At 35.2% G+C, this 20,043-nt stretch overlaps 1 protein-coding gene across 1 annotated transcript in view; it reads right to left on the reverse strand.

Moving 5' to 3' along the window:
- The window catches only part of SMS (spermine synthase), a 61,484-nt gene that overhangs the window by 27,134 nt on the left and 14,307 nt on the right, over nt 1-20,043 (reverse strand). The window contains exons 2-4 of the mRNA XM_074214254.1: nt 9,241-9,361; nt 4,709-4,802; nt 3,999-4,063 (exon numbers count right to left, since the gene is read on the reverse strand). Coding sequence (XP_074070355.1) covers nt 3,999-4,063; nt 4,709-4,802; nt 9,241-9,361 — 280 coding nt within the window. The remainder of the gene's footprint in view (nt 1-3,998; nt 4,064-4,708; nt 4,803-9,240; nt 9,362-20,043) is intronic.

The following is a 20,043-nucleotide window of genomic DNA, read 5'->3' on the forward strand; positions in this document are numbered from 1 at the left end:
GACCCAGACAAGCCCCCCACAGACAGAACTAGACACAGACCACACTCAGATAGACACCCCACTCAGACACCCACAGACAGACACATACCCCCACAGTCAGTCACAGACACACCTCCCAGACGCAGACACCTCCCCCACAGTCAAACACAAACACACCTCCCAGTCAGACACACACCCACAGACAGCCACAGATACCCTCCTCCCACAGCCACACCCCCCACAGACAGACACACACACAGACCACAGACTCTTGAAAACAGAGATTAGGTTTATAGAAAAAATTTTTGTACAGAAGCTGCAATTTATATAGAAAGAACATCTTTTTATAAAAAGTTTATAGAAATTCTGCTCAACTGCTTCATTATAGTTCTGAAATCATGAATTTAAAGGTGAATGACTCTGAATCCTAACAAGGTTATATGAATGAAACACAAGCTCTGGTAGATCTTATCAAACTAGAAAGACCTTGAATATGACCCCAGCAGTCATAAGATGTTATAGATTTAGGGCTGGAATGAATCCCAGAAACCATCTAGGCTAATTCCCTCTTTTTATAGCAAAGAAAAATGAGGTCAAAGGAGGGTGAAGTCATCTGCCTTGGGTGACATATGTAATATCGGGACCGAAATGTATGATGTCATCTGAAGAGTAGCTTATTTAAAAATCCAAAGAAGTTCACACAGAAAACTTGACCATGGTCACCCATAAAAACCACACATATTAAGGTTTTTATGGGTTGCAATTGTTAGGGGGACATGCCTAAGTAATTTAGACATAAACAAATTTAACATAAAGTCAATTTTTATACTTGAGAGACTCAGATACTAATAACAATAGTTAAAATCTAAAATTCTAATTCCATAAATATTGTTAAAATCAGAAAAGCTGACTCACTTTAAAACTTAAGAGTACTGTTTGACATCTGGAAAATTACACAGCCTCAGTTACTAGTTGCTGTTTAGTTGTTTTCAGTTTCATCTGACTTATGACTATTTGGAATGTTGCCATTTCCTTCTGCAGCTCACTTTACAGATGAGGAAACTGAGGCAAATAGGATTAAGGGACTTGTCCAAGGTCCTTCAGCTATTAAGTCTCTGACACCAGATTTGAACTGAAAAAAATAATCTTCCTGACTCTAAGCCTGGTTCTATGTACCCACCTTCTCATCTGAGCACATCACTTAACCTCTATTGCTTCCATTTCTTCAACTGTATAAAAGGAATGAAAAATTCTACCTCCCAGAGTTGTGAGGACAAAATAAAATTAATACCTGTAAAGAGTTTGTCATAGTACCTGCACATTAGACCCTTAATAAATGCTTATTCTCCTTATGGAAATATTATTTTAATCTTTGTTCTATCAATTACAATTCTAAGCAATAAGAGTTAATGCAATTTCTTCTTTTCCTCCCAAATCCCCCCAATAAAAAATTTTACATGATATTTGTCTAGTATTCATTAACTGTGTTCCCTAGGAAGTTCCCTAACCAAAATGGCAGAAATAAGGAAAATGGTCTAGTCCCTCCTTTCAAATACAAAGTAGGACCACTACTATAAAAACTATAATCTGGCATCTATAATCTTTAAGAGATCATGCCATTAGACATCAAGGCCTGGCAAAAGTGTCCTGGAGGCAAGTGTCTTTCACTAAATTATCTTTTAATCTCTCCCAGTAAATGCTAACAGGCCAAGAACTATCAACTGAATACAATATCACACTGTCTTCTTTCTGAAGGTTTGTAAAGTGTTGTACATAATTCATCTCCTTTGGAAAGAATAGAATGGAAGTGGGGAAGAAAAGGATGGAGAGTAATATAGCTAGCAACAACTGGGGGGGGGGGCATCAAGCAACTTCTCTGATGGACTTAAGATAAATAATGGGATCCATCCCAATCAGAACCAATAGTATCTGAACACAGACTGAAGTACACTTTTCTCCTCTCTACTTTTCTTCAACTTTCTGTTTCTTTGTGGAGAGGGGGAATTATGATTACTTCTACATCAAGACTATTGTAGTAATATGAAAATAAACTAATTAAATGTAAAATTTTTAAAAATAATAATTTATGTCCTCTTTGCTGTTCATCACAACCCTGTGAAGTAGGTGGTGTAATCACCATTTTACAGATGGGAAAAACTGAGGCTCAGGATCACACAGTGAATGAGTATGTGAGGCAGAATTTGAATTCAAATGTTTCTGAATATTCAATTTAAGTCTTGACTATCTATTTTTTTTATCCAGGTGGTAGGATAGAACTTCCAGATAATTTATAACATGACAGACACATATGCTTCAAAGTGAGAGAATTTCAATAGTTATTACTAAGTCAGATTTGAACCAAAAATGCTTAGAACCAGGATTGATTCATTTTTTTATTCCTGATTTTTTTTTTCCCTTTCAAGGAAACAGGGGCAAGCTATGTTAATGAATATTTTCTTGTCTGATCTCACTATGGAAGAACTTCCTCATCTTCAAATGACCCAAGGTCCTTTTCAGTTCCAATATTCTATGATCACATTAAAGAGAAAGTTGTCTAAACTTAGAAACATCTGAAATAAATTTTGAACCAGAATATTTTAAAAAGAAGTTAGATATGTGTTGTCCACATGGACCTTATAGGCAACAACTTTTCTACTGACACCTACTGAGGGACATGAGAATGTTTGTGGGCTAGTGAAAAGATAGAATTATTTCCAAATTTAAGGGCAAAAACCTTCCAAAGAGATCCACAAAGACTGACCGATTTCTCCCAAAAGTATAAGGGAGCAAAATGGAAAGAAACTCATCTATATTAGAAAGGGAAATACTCACAAAGGGCAGAAACTAAAGGCAGATTCTAATGTTTTGCTTTCATAAAAGATATAGTTTGGGAAGGTAGTAGAGAAATGGACTATAAAAGAAATCTATGTATTTACAAGATATTAATTGAGCATTTATCTACTTGCAAAATATTCCATGGGGATCTGCTGGAAGTGATAGAAAATTACATAAAGATATGTAGCCCTGACCACAATAAGCAGCAACAGCAATTACTTCTACTACTTCAACTGTCATTTACTATTTAAAATAATAAACAATTTAAAATATTCAATCCTAAATTAATAGAAGTGTGAGAATTTTTTTTTTTTTAAATCTTCCCTTGAAAAGTTTTCTGGAAACAATTTGTATTTCCAATCCATTTTCTCCAAGCCACAGTACCCTTTAAAAAAAAATCCATGAATTTCTTCTATTTCTTTTAAGTTTTGTTTTTTAAATAGTTCTTGTGATAATCATGGTTTGGGGTTCTAATTGTATAATTATGGTTTGGGGCTCTAATTCTGCCTCAGCCTCACTAATTAAAGAAAGAATGAAATAGTCATTGACAAATGAACAGCAATATTTCAAGTGACTCTGAAGTATTTCTTGTTTTTTCAAGGACCTGATTTACCAAGTAAATCACTGTGAGGGACAAAAAATAAATAAAAAAATAAAATTTAATCAACAAACATTTACTAAGCCCTATTATATTCCAAGAACTACGATATCCTGCTATAATATGCTTTTTATGTCTAATATATTTCCATGTTGTTTTAATAACTAAAACTGTCCAAAGCACATACAAGATGCATATGAATAAATGAGAAATGAACAAAATTATACGAATGTCACTTTAGGACAAAAGCTTTTCTAGTGAGGTTTCTATTTATCCCATTAGATTGTAAACTCCTTGGTTTTTGCCTCATTTTTTCATGAGTTAGCAAAGTGTCTAACAAATAAAAGACACTTAATTGATGCTAACTGGTTGATTTAGAATTCCATAGATTCTAGTCCACAATTAATCATCCAAAGAGGAGAGAGAGAGAGACATATCATATTATCATCTCTTCTCCAACCTGCCCATAATCTAGTTTCCTTTCTACATTTTGTAGTAGATCATGTCAGGGAAAGACACCAAAGTAATTATAAAAACAAAAAATATAATAAAAAAACAACATACAAACACAAATTTCAAGACTCACCGTTTTAACCTTCCAATACTACCCTGACACAGTTCTTTCATTCTTTCTTCCAATTTGTTTAGTAGCTAAAAAAAAAAAAAAGGAATTTATATAGGCAACTATGATATGTGTATCAACTTATAACAGGCTTAACAGATTGCCCTTGATTTTCATAATAATCACAACAGACTTCAGTAGGGCTTAAGTGAGAGATCTAAACTAGGAAAGATCCCACATCAGAAAAAAAAGGTCAAAGCCCACATATCCAGGTTTGTTTAAGGAGTTCTGCCCTAGGTGAAGAACTTAGAGGCACTAAAACTAAAGTCAAATATTGGAATTCTGATACAATTCAGCACCCTGCCCAAGCCACCCCAGTTCTCTCTCTCCCTACCCCTGAAATACTGATTTAACTCCAAGTAGCTACAGTCAGAGTTTAAAGAGGGAGAGAATTAAGGGGAAAGAAAATTTGGGTTTTCTGTGTACACTAGAATGAAAGACCAAAAGTAACTATGCTCAGAGTTAAAGGGAATTTTAAAAGGGGGGGGGGGAGGAGAATATGACTATAAATCCTACATCTTACTGGTAGAAAACCATTTTGATAGACTTTAGATTAAACTAATTAAATTTTAGTAAGGGAGCTGGAAAAATCAAGCCACCAAAAAAATAAGCAAAAAAAATATACAACTTAAGTTATATTTTAATACTGTGGGTAACAAGCAAGAAATACCTACATTGTCAATTTCTTCTCTTCCTTTCAAATCATTGTTGTAACTCTGTACATCCATCAACACTAATCCATGTGGGTAAATTCTCAGACTGGCGAAACTTAAAAAAAATTATTAAATTTTAATATTTGACATTAAGATGGAAATAGTTGTGAGGATTTTTTAAATAAACTTTTCTATCCAAAATCCTATGCCATAAACTTTAGTATTCTCTCAGTCTTTCCTTCAAGTAGAACATCTACTTTAAAATTTCTTCTAAAGGATATCTAAGATTCAAGAGGGAATCTGTATAAACCTTAAATATGACAAGATTACGGTTTCTGCTATGTATATTCTGCTCAGGAAATTAAAATTAGAAGATTAGCTTTTTAAAAGAAAAGTGACTTTTCACTATACCTGCAAAAAAAATTTTAACTGGAAAGCACCATATTCCTCATAACCCTAAATTAAGCAGTTGATTATGAAGATACACAAAGAAAAAATTATGAAACAAAAATTCAATCATATGGCTAAAGCCAATGGAAAAAGAAATCCTACTGAAAATTGTAATGGACAGACACATTACATTTAAAATGTTGAGTTAACTATCCATTTCAGCTAAGGAAGTTACTGAAGGAAAATTCAGGAATGTAGAAAGGTAACTTAAGAGAACTTGGAGATTTAGAAGAACATTTTTGAGGCCTCTTCATCAGGTTTGATAACAGAAAAAAAACAAAACAAAAATAGTCATGATTTATGCCAAACAGCATTGTCCCTGATTATTTGAGTCCATAAATATACAAATATAAAGAGACAGGGGTAAAGGAAGACAGAGGGTTATAAATAATACACAGGGTTTCTGAAAATATAAATGAAAAGACCATTACATTACATGTAATAATAACAATTAAGCTTGAGTTTAAGAAAATGTACTTCCTTCCATTCTTTGTACAGGGTGGGAAGACCACAGGCAGACTGTTAGTCTCAGTTTATGCATTGGTTAATTTTACTGAAAAGATTTTTTTTCCCCTTCTTTCTTTATTAAAAGAAATGATTCACTGGGTGGTGATGGAATATCTGGATAATCTGATGGTTGGGGGGGAAATTTCTTTTTAATACTAAATCACATTTCCTAAGCTTTCCTGAAAGAACACCATTCCCTACAGATTTCTTCCAACACTATTCCATCAATCACCTCCTTTTGTACATCTTTAATTTCTTCTTTATAATTATATATTAATTGTAGAAGTACCTACATAAGTGTTATGTGAGAAAAAAAATAAGGGGAAGCTTCATGTAGAACATCTGAATTGGACTTTAAAGGATGTAGAAATTCAATCATGAAAAAGTTAGACATTTTCATCACAGTTTCAGCAAAGGAAGGAGAGACAGCTATAGGGTTATGTTCCAAGGACAAAGAGTAATTGAGTTTGGCTGGAATATGTACAAAGAGGGTGAGCTAGGTGGCGTAGTGGATAAAGCACAGGCCTTGGAGTCAGGAATACCTGGGCTCAAATCCGGTCTCAGACACTTAATAATTACCTAGCTGTGTGGCCTTGGGCAAGCCACTTAACCCCGTTTGTCTTGCAAAAACCTAAAAAAAAAAGGAATATGTACAAAGGGGAATGATATGATATGGTTGGAATGGAGGCTGGTGACACACAGAGTAAGCCTTGACTGTCAAACAAGAGAGATTGTATGTTACTCAAAAGGCAACAATATTGTAAGCTCATATATTTGGGAAAAGAAAGGGATCTTCAAGAAACTGAGGTCAAGAGATGTTAAATGACTAGCCCAAAGTCACACAGGTAAACACAAGAGGCCAAATCCCACTGTACCCTGCTAAATCTTAAAGGAGTTACTGGAGAGCCTCTTGAAACCATGCCTCAACCAGGTTAAGTCTGGCAAAAGCATGAAGAATAAATGCTGAGAAAGTATCACAGTAACTAAGGGAGGTGGAAATCAAGGCCTGCATGAGAGTACTGAATTCTAAAGGTATAATCTGCAGGAATGCAGATGAAACTGCCTCTGTGGAAGCTGATCAGAATGGGGTAAGGACAAAGTAAAAGGTGAGGAAATGAAGACAACTTTTCCAAAATATCCTTCATTCATATAAATATATATATATATATATATATATATATATATATAAATATATATATATATATATATATATATATACACACACACACACATATACATACATATATATATACGCATGCATATATGTATATATACATATATATGTATATTCATATCTAATACACAGAACTAATTTATATGCTATGGTAAACTAAAAATAATACCATAGAACTTCCCTCTCTAATTCCACAAGGTGCCCTGACCTAATTAAACTGTACCTCCCCTCCTGTTTCTCTATTTCTACTGAAGGCACAAATATAATTCCTTTCAACAAGCTTATCCTATTATGAGGAATTATTTTAAATACTAGGGACACAGAAATTTAAAAGAATCCTTTAAAGAATTTTCATTCTGAAGTCAATATCCTCAAATCAACCAAATTTAGAATCAATTTTGATCCTTTTCTCCCTCAGCCCCTAAAGATGTCCCATTAGCTAATTAACTAACCAGTCCAATATCCTCTCTACAACAAAAGGGGGTTCAGCCTTCATTAACCTCTTATTATAATCTTAACAGCAAAAATTGTTAATGTCACAGTCTAGTATTTCCTTCCAGGAAAACAGAAGTCAAGAGGACCTTGGTTCAAGCCACATAAATACTGGGAAGGTTTTAAAGTCTCCTCCATATTTAAAAATGAAAGAAAGGGGGTGGCTAGGTGGCACAGTGGATAAAGTTCCGGCCTTGGAGTCAGGAGTACCTGGGTTCAAATCCGGTCTCAGACACTTAATAATTGCCTGTGTGGCCTTGGGCAAGCCACTTAACCCCATTTGCCTTGAAAAAATCTAAAAAAAAAAATGAAAGAAAGGATTTGAAGTAACTGAATTCTAAGTTTGCTCTATTTCTAAATATAAAATTCCAAGATCCTAACTATAATGTTTACTACCAGAGAAAATTGCCTACTAGATTTTAAAACTATGAGATGAGAAAAAGCTCAGAATCACACCCAAAAGGTACACACTTAGCCTGTATCTGTCTTGTTCTTCTCTCTTCCCTTGTCTTCAGGCTCCACAGATGCCATTCAGGATAGAAAGTAGAAAGACTATGATCCTTGCAGCCCTAGCCCAGCCCCTTGCCACTGCATTCTAAGGTACTCCAGAGGCCATACCATCTACCCTGCTGCTATACCTACCAAACCCACAAACATCATAGTTCTCTAGCCACCTAGAACCCTGGCCTAATTACCAACCTTTTAGGTAAATTTCCTTATGTTTTATCTCCCCACAAAAACTATGAGCTCTTTGAAAGCAGAGAATGTCCTTTTTTCATTTTTAACCTTAGTGCTTAAATCACTGTCACACAGTCAGCAACACATTGGAAAAAAAAAAACTATTGGCAAATGGAATAAAAGTATTTTGTTGTTCAATCATTTTTTCAGTCACAACGAAAGGTTTCGTAACTCCATTTGGGTTTTGCTTAACAAAGATACTGGAATAGTTTGCCATTTTATTTTCCTGATCACTTTACATATGGGGAAACTGAGGCAAAGGAGGTTAAGTGACTTGCCCAAGGTCACATAGAAAATGCATCTGAGGTCAGATATGAACTCAGGATGATGAGTCTTGTGGACTTCAGGCCTAGACTCTTATCAACTGAGTCACCTAGCTGCCCCAATGATATAATAGTTTACAATTGCTATTTAGTCAAATGATATAAAATACGAAACACAGAGCTGGTCAGAGTAAGAGCAAGGCTAGTTAGTTAAAAGCTTGAATGTTCCATTGTCATCCACTCAATATCAAGAGAGCTCAAGAAAGGTCCCAGTGGGTCGGATGAACCTCTCTGGAAACAAAATCAGAAGAGGACTTCATCAAGACTCATGCTGAGGACTCACTCATTCCATCAGTGCAACAATCGGGAACAATTTTGGGCTGTCTGCAAAGGAGAGTGCCATCTGTATCCAGATAAGGAGCTGTGGAGTTTGAACAAAGTGCAAGGACCATTAACCTTTAATTTAGATATCTTATTGTCTGATCTTGTTACCTCTTAGACTTCTCTTCTTTAAGGACATGATTTCTCTGTCATCATACCCAATTTGGATCAAGGTACAACATGGAAACAAAGTAAAGACTGACAGAGTGCTTTCTGTGGCGGGGGGGGGGGGCCGCCACACACAAGATTGGGGGCGGGGATTGTAAAACTCAAATTTTTAATATCTTTAATAAAAATAAATTTAAAAAATATGACTCATGCTGAAAGGAATCTCTACATTGATATAAAATCTGCTACATACATAATAGAGAACAGAAGGAAGCACAAAAAAGTAGAACATTTTTCTACATGTATAGAATTTATTTTTTTCTTTAAAACCCAAACAAACCAAAAAACTCCAAGAATTATAAAAATGGAGATTTATGGTTTCATATGGAATCCTGTGTTCAAGTTCAAAATACAATTTATTTTAGAAAAGCTTCACTTACCTGCCATTTTTGTTAATATAGGTTGCTAAATATCCATGATCTTCCCAAGAATGAATTGTTTCTGTCATTGCCTGCTCTTCAAAAACAGACTGTAGACCTTTAAGAATGGCATCTCCATCAGCTATTAAGACAAGGTTAGAGAAAAGAGAGAAAGAAGGTGAGTCAACTAAGAAACCTTAAAATTTGATTGATAACCTACATGAATATAATGAGAGTATCAACATTTTCATACTATTTTTCAAAGTTCACCAACTCAACTTGTCAAAAAAAGGGAAAGTCAATATTTGAAGAGGTTGTTGAAAAAGAAACACTAATACCTAGTTGGTAGAGCTGTGACCTCATCCAGCCAATTTGGAACTATTATTATGCTAAGAAAGTGACTAAATTGTTCATACACCATTGTCTTAAATCTACCCCAAAGAAATCAAAGATGGGAAGATCAGTTTATATTTTATAACAATGCCATACAGTGCTTGTGACTTAGATATTCATATAAAGGATATACGGAATGATATAATGATATAATACGGAATATAATGAGTTACTTTTAAATTTTTCTAACCTTGAAATTTAGGGGTTTTTTATGTAATTAGAATTAACCCATAATGAACACAATTACTTAGGAGTAGTACTTTTATGAAAGCAAAATGTTGACAACCAAGCAGATGCATGATTGGAGAATAGCTCAAATTGTAGCTCACAAATAAAGGCAAATTACTAGGCTGAATAGATAACTAAGGAAGGAGATATATTAGTGATTCTCATGGGAAGTATACAGAATCAGAAAACCCATAAATACAGTAACTACTACAATGCAAGTGAAGAAAAAAAATTTTTTTTTTTAAAACTCAACTCATAGCGGAGATGTGCACTCTCTATAGATGGGCAACAATGGCATGCACTACCTTACTTTATTGCCACCCATAGCTAAAGCAGCAGAGCACCCTGAAGTAGAGGTAAGAAAGACATGCTATGGGGGCGGCTAGATGGAGCAGTGGATAAAGTACTGGCCCTGGAGTCAGGAGTACTGGGTTCAAAATCCAGTCTCAGACACTTAATAATTACCTAGCTGTGTGGCCTTGGCCAAGCCACTTAACCCCATTGCCTTGCCAAAAAAAGACATGCTTGTCCTCTTGATGAACTACCAGTTTTCCTTATGGATCCCCTCTGGCTTTCTGTTAAAGTCAGTGGACCTCTTCTCAGAATAATGTTTTAAATGTATGAAATATAAACTCAAAAAAGGAAACCAACTACACTGAAACAGTTACCAAAATAATTTTTAAAATAAGTTCATGAACTCCAGGTTAAGAAGTCCTGGGCACAGATACATTCTCTAAGGAAGAATATAAGAAACAAAAGGAGTGCCTTGAGGGAAGTGAACAGGGATTTCAATGGGTATTTGAAGAGTCAGCTCAGGAGATGAAGAAACCATAGAATAGCATGTAGGAAGAAAACCCTAAGCTTAAGAGACAAAGAGTTCAGATAGCATATACCATAGGGTAGCCAAACTGAAAAGATGACAGAGAGCAATTTAAAAAAAAAGATGATATTTTTCATGCTATTTTTGTTTGTTTTGGAAGAGTTCTATTACAATAAAACCTAAGAATATATAAGGCTAAAAGAAGGGATGGACTATGATGAAATGGAGGCAGCACATATAAACCATGTTTATGAATAAGTTTGCCAGTGAATAGCATGCTATATAAACCACTTGTTTATGAATGCTCACCAGTAAAAGGAAAGGGAAAAACAGTAAAATGATTTTAAAGTCCACAAATCTCACTTTTATTCACTGGTAACCACTAAAACTTCCATGAGAGCTGTTAGAAAAGAGCTAAGTTATCCAATATAAAGACTAACAGACTGCCTTCTGGGGGGGGGGGGGGGGCTGAGGAGAGAGAAGCAAGACTGGGGGAAAATTGTAAAATTCAAACAAAATAAATGTTTCTTTAAAAAAATAGCTAAGTTATCTACCTAGGCTTTTAAGTTTCATATTCCCTTTCTACACTTGCCTTGTAAGTATAGAAAGAAATTGAAATAAAGGGCTTATTTTCAATCAAGGGCTAAAAAAAAAATCTTCCTGAGAAAAATTAATAATGCTTATTTAGATAGTTATTAGCTATAATTAACCAATCTGGTGTTTGTCCTTTCTTAAAGAGGAACATGACATCAGAAAGTAAACTCACAAGTAAATTGGATTTAAGGAGGGACACTATATCTAAAATGCTTATCTGTATTTTTATGTTCCGAGTAAGAATTTATCTTATGCCTCTCAATTTTCTTTTTTGAAAGGGAGAGGGAGGGATTTGAAGGTTCTTTTGGATGAGCTTGAAAGAACCAGGAAGGATATGTCCTTGTACAGAGGAATGGTTTCATTTTGCTTAATAAATGTTTATTGACTGATTGTCACTCAACTATTTGACCTTGAGTGTTTCAACTCTCTGGGCTTCACTTGCCCTCATTCTGCAAAATAAGGAATGACATCAGATGGCACCAATGTCCTTTTCTAAATCTGATTCTATTCTAATTTGGAATCCCTTCTATTTTACTGACTGCTTTAGGGTGTCAGTGTACCCAAACCACTCGAACTCTCAACTCCCATTTTCTAACTACTAAATCATTCAGGCAACACAGAGAGATAAAGCAGAGCAGTCAGTCCTGGTCCTAGAAGCTAGAAGGGACCTTGGATTTCATTAGTCTTCAAGCCAGTCATCTTGTAGGGAAAGCAAACTGGGTCAGAAGTGATTTGCCTAGGTTCACATTACTAGTTAAGTATCCAAGGTAAAGTATGAACTCAGGTTTTCTGACTCAGAATAACAATTTATGAACCTGTCCATTTTTAATCCTGCTATTTTGTGTTTTAATAGCTTGGGGTCTGTATCTATGTCCTTAAAAAAGTAAATAATTAAAAACTATCCTTTCCAAAAAAGAAAGTTGCTTGAAAGCATTTATTCCTTCTATAAATCTTTGTCAAGCTAGTATCTTCTATTTAATAGTCAGTAATACTTATAATCTTATGGTGACAGAATAGAGAGAACCATTCTTTTGATATTAAGGTACGCTATAAGGTTACAACCTACAAAAATAAACTTATAAAAACAATATCATTTCTATAATGACAAATCCAAGAGGAAATAAAAGAAAGGAAAATACTATTCAAAATTAACTACAAATGCATAAAATATGGAATACACTAGGTCAAGGTAAAATCAAAACGAATGGAATCCAGTAATTACGTGTTCCAGAAAATATAATTTATATTTCATATTCCTTTTTTTCAGAAAATATAATTTAGAAAAGAATTACCTATTTGATTAAAACAATTTGCTGGGAAAACTGGAAAACCGTCTGGAAGAAATTACACTTAGACAAGCATCATAATAAAGCTCATAACATTAAAGTTAGAAGATAAATTTACCTTTTACAACAAATAGATTTATTTTTCATCAATAAAGGGATGTTTGGGGCAATTACACAAGTGAAAATATATTTTTTAATTATGTGAAACTGAAGAACTTCTAAACATTCAATACATCTAGGATAAGACAAGAAACAAGTCAAGTGTAATTAAAATCTTTTGATTAAATTTCAGATAAGGAATTGGTATTCAAGATATAAAAATAGCACATATGTAGAAAAGCACAACTAAAAATATTTTAGCACAGAGGGAGATTTTTTTATCAATGACCTCCTTGGGCTATTAGTCTAATAATACACTCTCTGGGTCTTAAGGATATTTTAATCACTTTATCTGCATAATTCCAAATTACTTTCCAAAGCAGTTTCACTGATTATTGTTATCTCTATCATACTAGAGTGCCTTCCTACCACAATCATTCATTCAACATTGACTATTCCCACCTAGACATTCAAGAGATATTTTCTTTTACAGCTCTTCAACTCTACATAATTATAGCTGTCATTACATGATATGTGGTAGGAGCAAGAACTGTACCTTAACTAAACTGTCCTATAGCAGTACCTAAGCATAGTGAAACACTTTGAGAATGACTGAAGTTTCTCAAAGTAAGGACAACTTAACTGAAAGATGACACTGAAGATTTTTTTAACAAAATGTATGAATAGTTTGGTCACTTAACTAGGTTAATAAGATAATGAATTCTGTTCTTGTAGGAAATATTCTAATAAAATGGAAAGGACAACCAATCAAACAATTCCCTACAAATGTCCCTGAGGGGAATGACATAGGCTGGGAAAGTCAGTCAAGGTTTGGATATAATAAAAAGATGAAAAATCCTTGAGGTCAAAGTCTCCTGAACCTTGCCTACTCCACTTCAGAGCACTCATCCCTATTTGTCCTGTTAACTGTACTATATATCACAAAACACTACTATGGTCATCTGCATTTGCATAAGCATATAAACTCTTTGTAGGCAGGAGCTGTCATTTTCCTTTGTAATCCCCTAGTAATTAAGCACAAAGAGCATATAGTATGTACTAAGGAATGCTTCTTTCCTGATGAATTTGTGTCTTATGAATCTACTTCTTTAAAGGACTATATTTTTTTTATTTTCCTAATCATGAGATAACTAAGTCCTCTTTTTTTCCCCTTTTTTTGAGGGGTGAGGGAAACAATTGAGATTCAATGACTTGTCCTGGAACACAAGTTACTGAATTCACACTTGAACTCAGGTCCTTCTGAGACCAGCTAGATGGCCCCACATATATGTATTCAATATAGGGATTCTGATGAGTTCTAAAGAAAAAGTCAAGCCCCAGGAAAAAAGTTAATGACTAGCTAACTAAGCGTTAGTTGCTCTTGGGGTAGCTAAGTGGTCCAGTGGATAGAGCACTGGCCCTGGAGTCAGGATGATCTGAGTTCAAATCCAGCCTCAGACACTTAAATAATTACCTAGCTGTGTGATCTTGGGCAAGTTACTTAACCCTGTTGCCTTGCAAAAAACAAAAAAAATAAAAAATAAAAAGAATCAGTTGTTCTTAGATAGCAATTGCAGTGATATCCCTGTTTTTTTTAAAAAGTACTCGTTTTGCACAAACCTAAAACATACTCCCCTCTTAGAATCCTAACTTCTGGATAAACACAGCTGGGGGGGGGGGTCATTCCTACATGAGGCCCTCCCAGATTAAGTGCTCTAGTCTAAAAGGTGACTTTAGAAAAGGACTTTTCCATGTTTGTACCCCCATTATCAACTAAGAAATGCCTTATTAAGAATCAAGAAATGCCTCATTGTTGTTCTCCTTGTCCTCAGCTCTCAGCTGGTTTCACATTTCTAGGTTGCTCTACAACTAACTGCTACACAAATCACCAATCTCAAAATTAAGGGGGATGAGAGGGAAAGGCGAAAGAATTTGAGTCATTAAAACTGTATTAAAGTCTAATTACACCTATAGATTGAAGTAGAAAAATGAAAAACTCAAAATCTTGCCAAAGAAAAAAGTGAAAACTAGGGTTGCATATTGTTGGAAACACAAATAAAAATACTAAAAACAAACTATTAAATCTTTTAACCTGCATTTTATAAATAAATCTAGCATTCAAAATGTATGGCAGTTAAGAATGCACATAACCACTTAAAAAAAAAAACCAAACCCACCTAAAAAGCATTGCACTAATTCTAAAGATCAAAGTGTGCATAGAATTATGACTACAATTGGCAAAGGATGAAGGAATTTCTACCAAGCACAAGGTATAAACATTATCACAGTGATGGAAAGATGCCCAAGTCTCTAAAAGAATTTTTAAAAACCTAGTTCTGTGCTTCTTTTAAAAAGTGTTTCATTTGATTTGTGTTGAAAGATTTCATAGGAAGAAGTTAATCTGCAATTCATTAATAATTACGTGACTTTTAAACCTAAAAATATGTTCATGACAATTTTAATGGTAGAATTTTTTCCAAGACACTCAAGTCAAAATACACAATCCAAAAGAACCCTGAGGGTTTAGAAAAACTTTTAACACGATAGGTCTCTCTTGATCAGAAATCTAAAATTTTCACATTAATGGGCATAAAAAAAAAAAAATCAAGCGTTGGGGGGGACTAGTATTCACATGCTCAGGTGAGTACTCCTTACCTTAAAACCAAACCAACTACACTGTAGATTTTCTTACAATAGGGCTAGATAAAGGAATAAAGGGAGTAGGTAAAAGTTGGAGGTGGTAATAGAATCAAAAATGTAGGATGATAAACAAATAAAGAGGAATGTTTAAACTTTAAAAGATTTGGGAAATTTGATCAATATAATGCTGAAAATCATTTTTGCATGTAGTTGGGAAAATTAAATAAAATATACATTTTAAACGTAAGTTTTTTGTTGGTTTCTTCTCCCTCAATGGGGAAGACAGGTAGAGGGAAAATGTTTATAGCAGAAGATAGCATTCTAGAAAGATGAACCAAAGGAAAGTGTAATCCATTGGTACTTGAAAAAACTACAGTAAGGCTTTTAATTAATGACACCAATGTCCTAAATATGTTCAAGGTATAACCTGGAGACAAGTGAAAGAAAAGGCCACTCCTCATCCTCAAGAGTCACATTCAAGATGCTGCCCTATGTTGAAGGTTTGCCAATTCATTGAAGCAAAAAATTTCCTGGTGTTTATTCCCAGGTTGACTAACATTCTGAAAGGGTCAGAACCCCAAAATCATTCTAGTGGAAATGCCCCAACTGAAACATTCCAAATGATATTCAGATGGGGCAAGACAAGAAGTGCCTTGAAGGACTCATTTGGACAGAAACGGCCTTTACTCGAGGGACTTGCAAGTAAGGGGGTAGAAGGTAAGGCAGAACTGAGTCTCACCTGTGATTGCAAAGGGCTTTTAGTATATGTACCAGATGTACGGATCAACCCTTTGCAATCTCAGGTGAGGCTCAGCTCTGCCCCTCCAGTCCCTAATGCCCGATACACTCCACTTCAAGTAATAGAATAAAAGTACCTTGGAGTTGGAGCAAACAGCTAAAGTCCCTACGAATCCTGTTACTATTTTAGTTATCTGTAAGACTTATTCAAGATCATTTTGAAGTCTGTTTCATGTTCCTAGACTGTGAAAAGAAAGGATAGTACTACCATATTGGGGGTGTGGGGAACGTTCCTAAACCTGATTTATAAGTTTAGAAAAGTAGATTTTCAGGGAATCTGTGAACTTGGTAAGAAAAAAAAAATCTTTAGTATCACTAAGTTCTAAATGAAATTTAGCATTTCCTTCAATTATGAGTTTTAGGAAACCATTCTGAGAAGGTTTCACCTAACTACCAAAGGGATCTATGACACAAAAAGCTTAAGGAGGATTAGACTGGATGACCTCCAAGATCCCTTCTAGCTTTAAATCTACTGTCTTACAGGACCACAGAGAATATCTAGAATTTATAATAAAATAGCAACAATTGAGAAAATAACATAGGACATCATTAAAGGTTCTAGAGAAAGCAGTTTTATTAAGAGTTTTCAAGTCAGAAATCTACTAACAATATTGGGGGCAGGAGGTGGGAGGAGAGCAATGTGTTCCCCAAATGTAATACTTTTGAAGAAATTTAGAAGAGATGGGGAGAAAAAAATGTTAGAGACCCCAACACCTGATGGGAATAGTATAATGTACTAAGAGGTTTATGAAGATTGTTTAAGGTTAGATATGTCTGTATGTAGGCTGAGGATAGGAAGAGAACAAAAATTAGAGAAGAGTTGGAAATAAAAGGAAAAAAGAGGGACCCAGTCTGGCCTCTTCAGAGACTAGAGTGGGAGATGTGGGTTGAGAAGGGGTGTGGGGGATGTGTGTGAAGGAGGTTTAAAATTGCTGCTATGCCAGTATCAATGAGGGAGGAAAAGTTGGCCTAGCTGAGAGCAGGCAGCATTATAAAGGAAGCAATCATAGCTTCATGACTTCCTCCTGCTCTGTTCAGCCAGACAAAAGTAGGATTAAGAGTCGGGAAACAACATGGAATAGCTAAAAGAACACCAGACTTACAGGCAGAAAGACTTGGGTTCAAATCCTGCCTCACTCACTTACAGGATGTGTGACCTAGGTAAAGTCAGGTCAGGAAGCATTTATCAAGTGTTTACTCTGTGCAGTGCCTACAACTATTAGAGCAGGTTTTGTGTGTTTTATTTTCTTTTGAAATAAAAGAGGAAGAGAGGCAGAAATAGAAATTAAGGGTTTATTAAGATTAGGGGTTATTGCTAGCTTTTCCCCCCAATAGTAGACCTTCTCAAGCAATGAACAAGGGACTACTGTTCCTGAAAGAAAAACCAAGAAAACCCAAACTACAAAGAAATAGTGGAGAAAGTTAAAAAAAACTAAGAGTAACTAAAATCTGAATGAAAAATAGACTTAACAAGGAAATTTTGGTTTATAAAAAAAAACCTGTACTTGTTTATCATTATTTACTTAAAAATAAACTGTACCAAGTTTTCAGAAGAAATTAAAGCTATCCAAACTAGAAGATCAAGGACTAGTTTACCTGTCAGATCTGTGGAAAGGCAAACAGTTTATGACTAAGGAAGAGATGGAGAACATCACTAAAAACAAACTAAATGATTTCGATTACATTAAATTAAAAGGCTTTTGCACAGATAAAACCACTGTAACCAAGATCAAAAGAAATGTAGTAAAGTGGGAAACAATCTTTACAACTAATGTTTCTGGCAAAGGACTCATTTCTAAAATAAACAAAACTGAATCAATTAAAAAAAAAGCCATTCCCAAATTGACAAACGGTCAAAGGATATGCAAAGGCAGTTTACAGATGAGGAGATCAAAGCAATCCAGTCATATGAAAAATTGCTCTGCATCATTTGAGAAATGCAAATTAAAGCTTCTCTGAAGTACCACCTCACACCTCTGACTAGCCAATATGACCAGAAAGGACAATAATCATTGTTGGAAGGGTTTTGGGAAACCTGGGACACTACATTGTTGGTGGAGCTGTGAACTCATCCAACCTTTCTGGAGAGCAATTTGGAACTACACCCCAAGAACAACAAAAATATGCATACCCTTTGGTCCAGAATACCACTACTGGGTCTATACCCTGAAGAGATGATGAAAAAGGGTAAAAACATCACTTGTACGAAAATATTCATGGCAGCCCTGTTTGTGGTAGCAAAGAATTTGGAAATCAAGCAAATATCCTTCAATTGGGGAATGGCTTAGCAAACTGTGGTATATGTATGTCATTGGAACACTACTGTTCTATTAGAAATCAGGAGGGAAGGGATTTCAGGGAAGCCTGGAGAGATTTGCATGAACTGATGCTGAGTATGAGATGAGCAGAACCAGAAAAACACTGTACACCAACAGCAACATGGGGGTGATGATCAATCTTGATGGACTTGCTCATTCCATCAGTTCAATCAGGGATAATTTGGGGCTCTCTGCAATGGAGAATACCATCTGCATCCAGAGAAAAGAACTGAGAAGTTTGAACAAAAGACCAAGGACTATTACCTTTAATCTAGGGAAAAAAAAACTGATACCTTATTGTCTGATCTTACTATCTTACACTTTGTTTCTTCCTTAAGGATATGATTTCTCTCTCATCACATTCAATTTGGATCAATGTATACCACGGAAACAATGTAAAGACTGGCAAATTGCCTTCTGTGGGGGATGGGGGTACAGAAATAAGATTAGGAGGAAAATTGTAAAACTCAGAATAAATAAAAGCTTTAATTCAAAAATTAAAGTTATCTATACTCATATGGAAAATGCTCTAAATCATTATTGATGGAAAATGCAAATAAAAAAACTCTGGGTGTGGTATCTGTATGTCATGGAGCATTATTGTTCTATTAGAAACCAGGAGGGGGGCAGCTAGGTGGCGCAATAGATAAAGCACCGGCCCTGGAGTCAGAAGTACTGGGTTCAAATCCAGTCTCAAGACACTTAATAATAATTACCTGTGTGGCCATGGGCAAGGCCACTTAACCCCATTGCCTAGCAAAAAAAAACAAAAAAAACAGGAGGGATGGAATTCAGGGAAGCCTGGAGGGATTTGCATGAACTGATGCCAAGTGAGATAAAGCAGAACCAGAAAAACACTGTACAACCTAACAGCAACATGGGGGCAATGATCAACCTTGATGGACTTGCTCATTCCAATAGTGCAACAATCAGGGGCAGTTTTGGGCTGTCTGGAATGGAGAATACCATCTGTATCCAGATAAAGAGCCATGGAGTTTGAACAAAGTTCAAGGACTATTCCCTTTAATTTACAAAAAAAAATCTTATTGTCTGATCTTGTTATCTCTTATACTTTTTGCTTCTTCCTTAAGGATATGATTTCTCTCATCACACTCAATTTGGATCAATGGGAAACAAAGACTGACAGACTGCTTTCTGGGGGGGGGGGGATTGTAAAACTCAAATAAAATTTCTAAAAGAAAAAAAACTAGGGTAACACCTCACACCAATATGACAAAAAGAAAAATGATTAATGTTGTAGGGAATGTGGGAAAACTGGGATACTAATGCACTGTTGGTGGAGTTATAAACTGATCCAACTATTCTGGAACTATGCCCAAAGGACAATAAAATTGCACATCCTTTAATACAACTATACCACTATTAGTTCTATAACCCAAAGAGATCACTAAAAAGGGAAAAGAGACCTATGTTTAATAAGATTTGTAGGGGCAGCTAGGTGGCTAAGTGGATAAAGTACGGGCCTGGAGTCAGAAGCACCTGGGTTCAAATCAGGTCTCAGACAACTTAATTACCTAGCTGTGTGGCCTTGGGCAAGCCACTTAACCCCATTTGCCTTGAAAAAACCTAAAAAAAAAAAAAGATTTGTAGCAATTCTTTTTTTGTGGTGGCAAAGAACTAGCAATTG

Source organism: Macrotis lagotis, chromosome 1 (assembly GCF_037893015.1).
Source record: "Macrotis lagotis isolate mMagLag1 chromosome 1, bilby.v1.9.chrom.fasta, whole genome shotgun sequence".
NCBI lineage: Eukaryota > Metazoa > Chordata > Mammalia > Peramelemorphia > Peramelidae > Macrotis > Macrotis lagotis.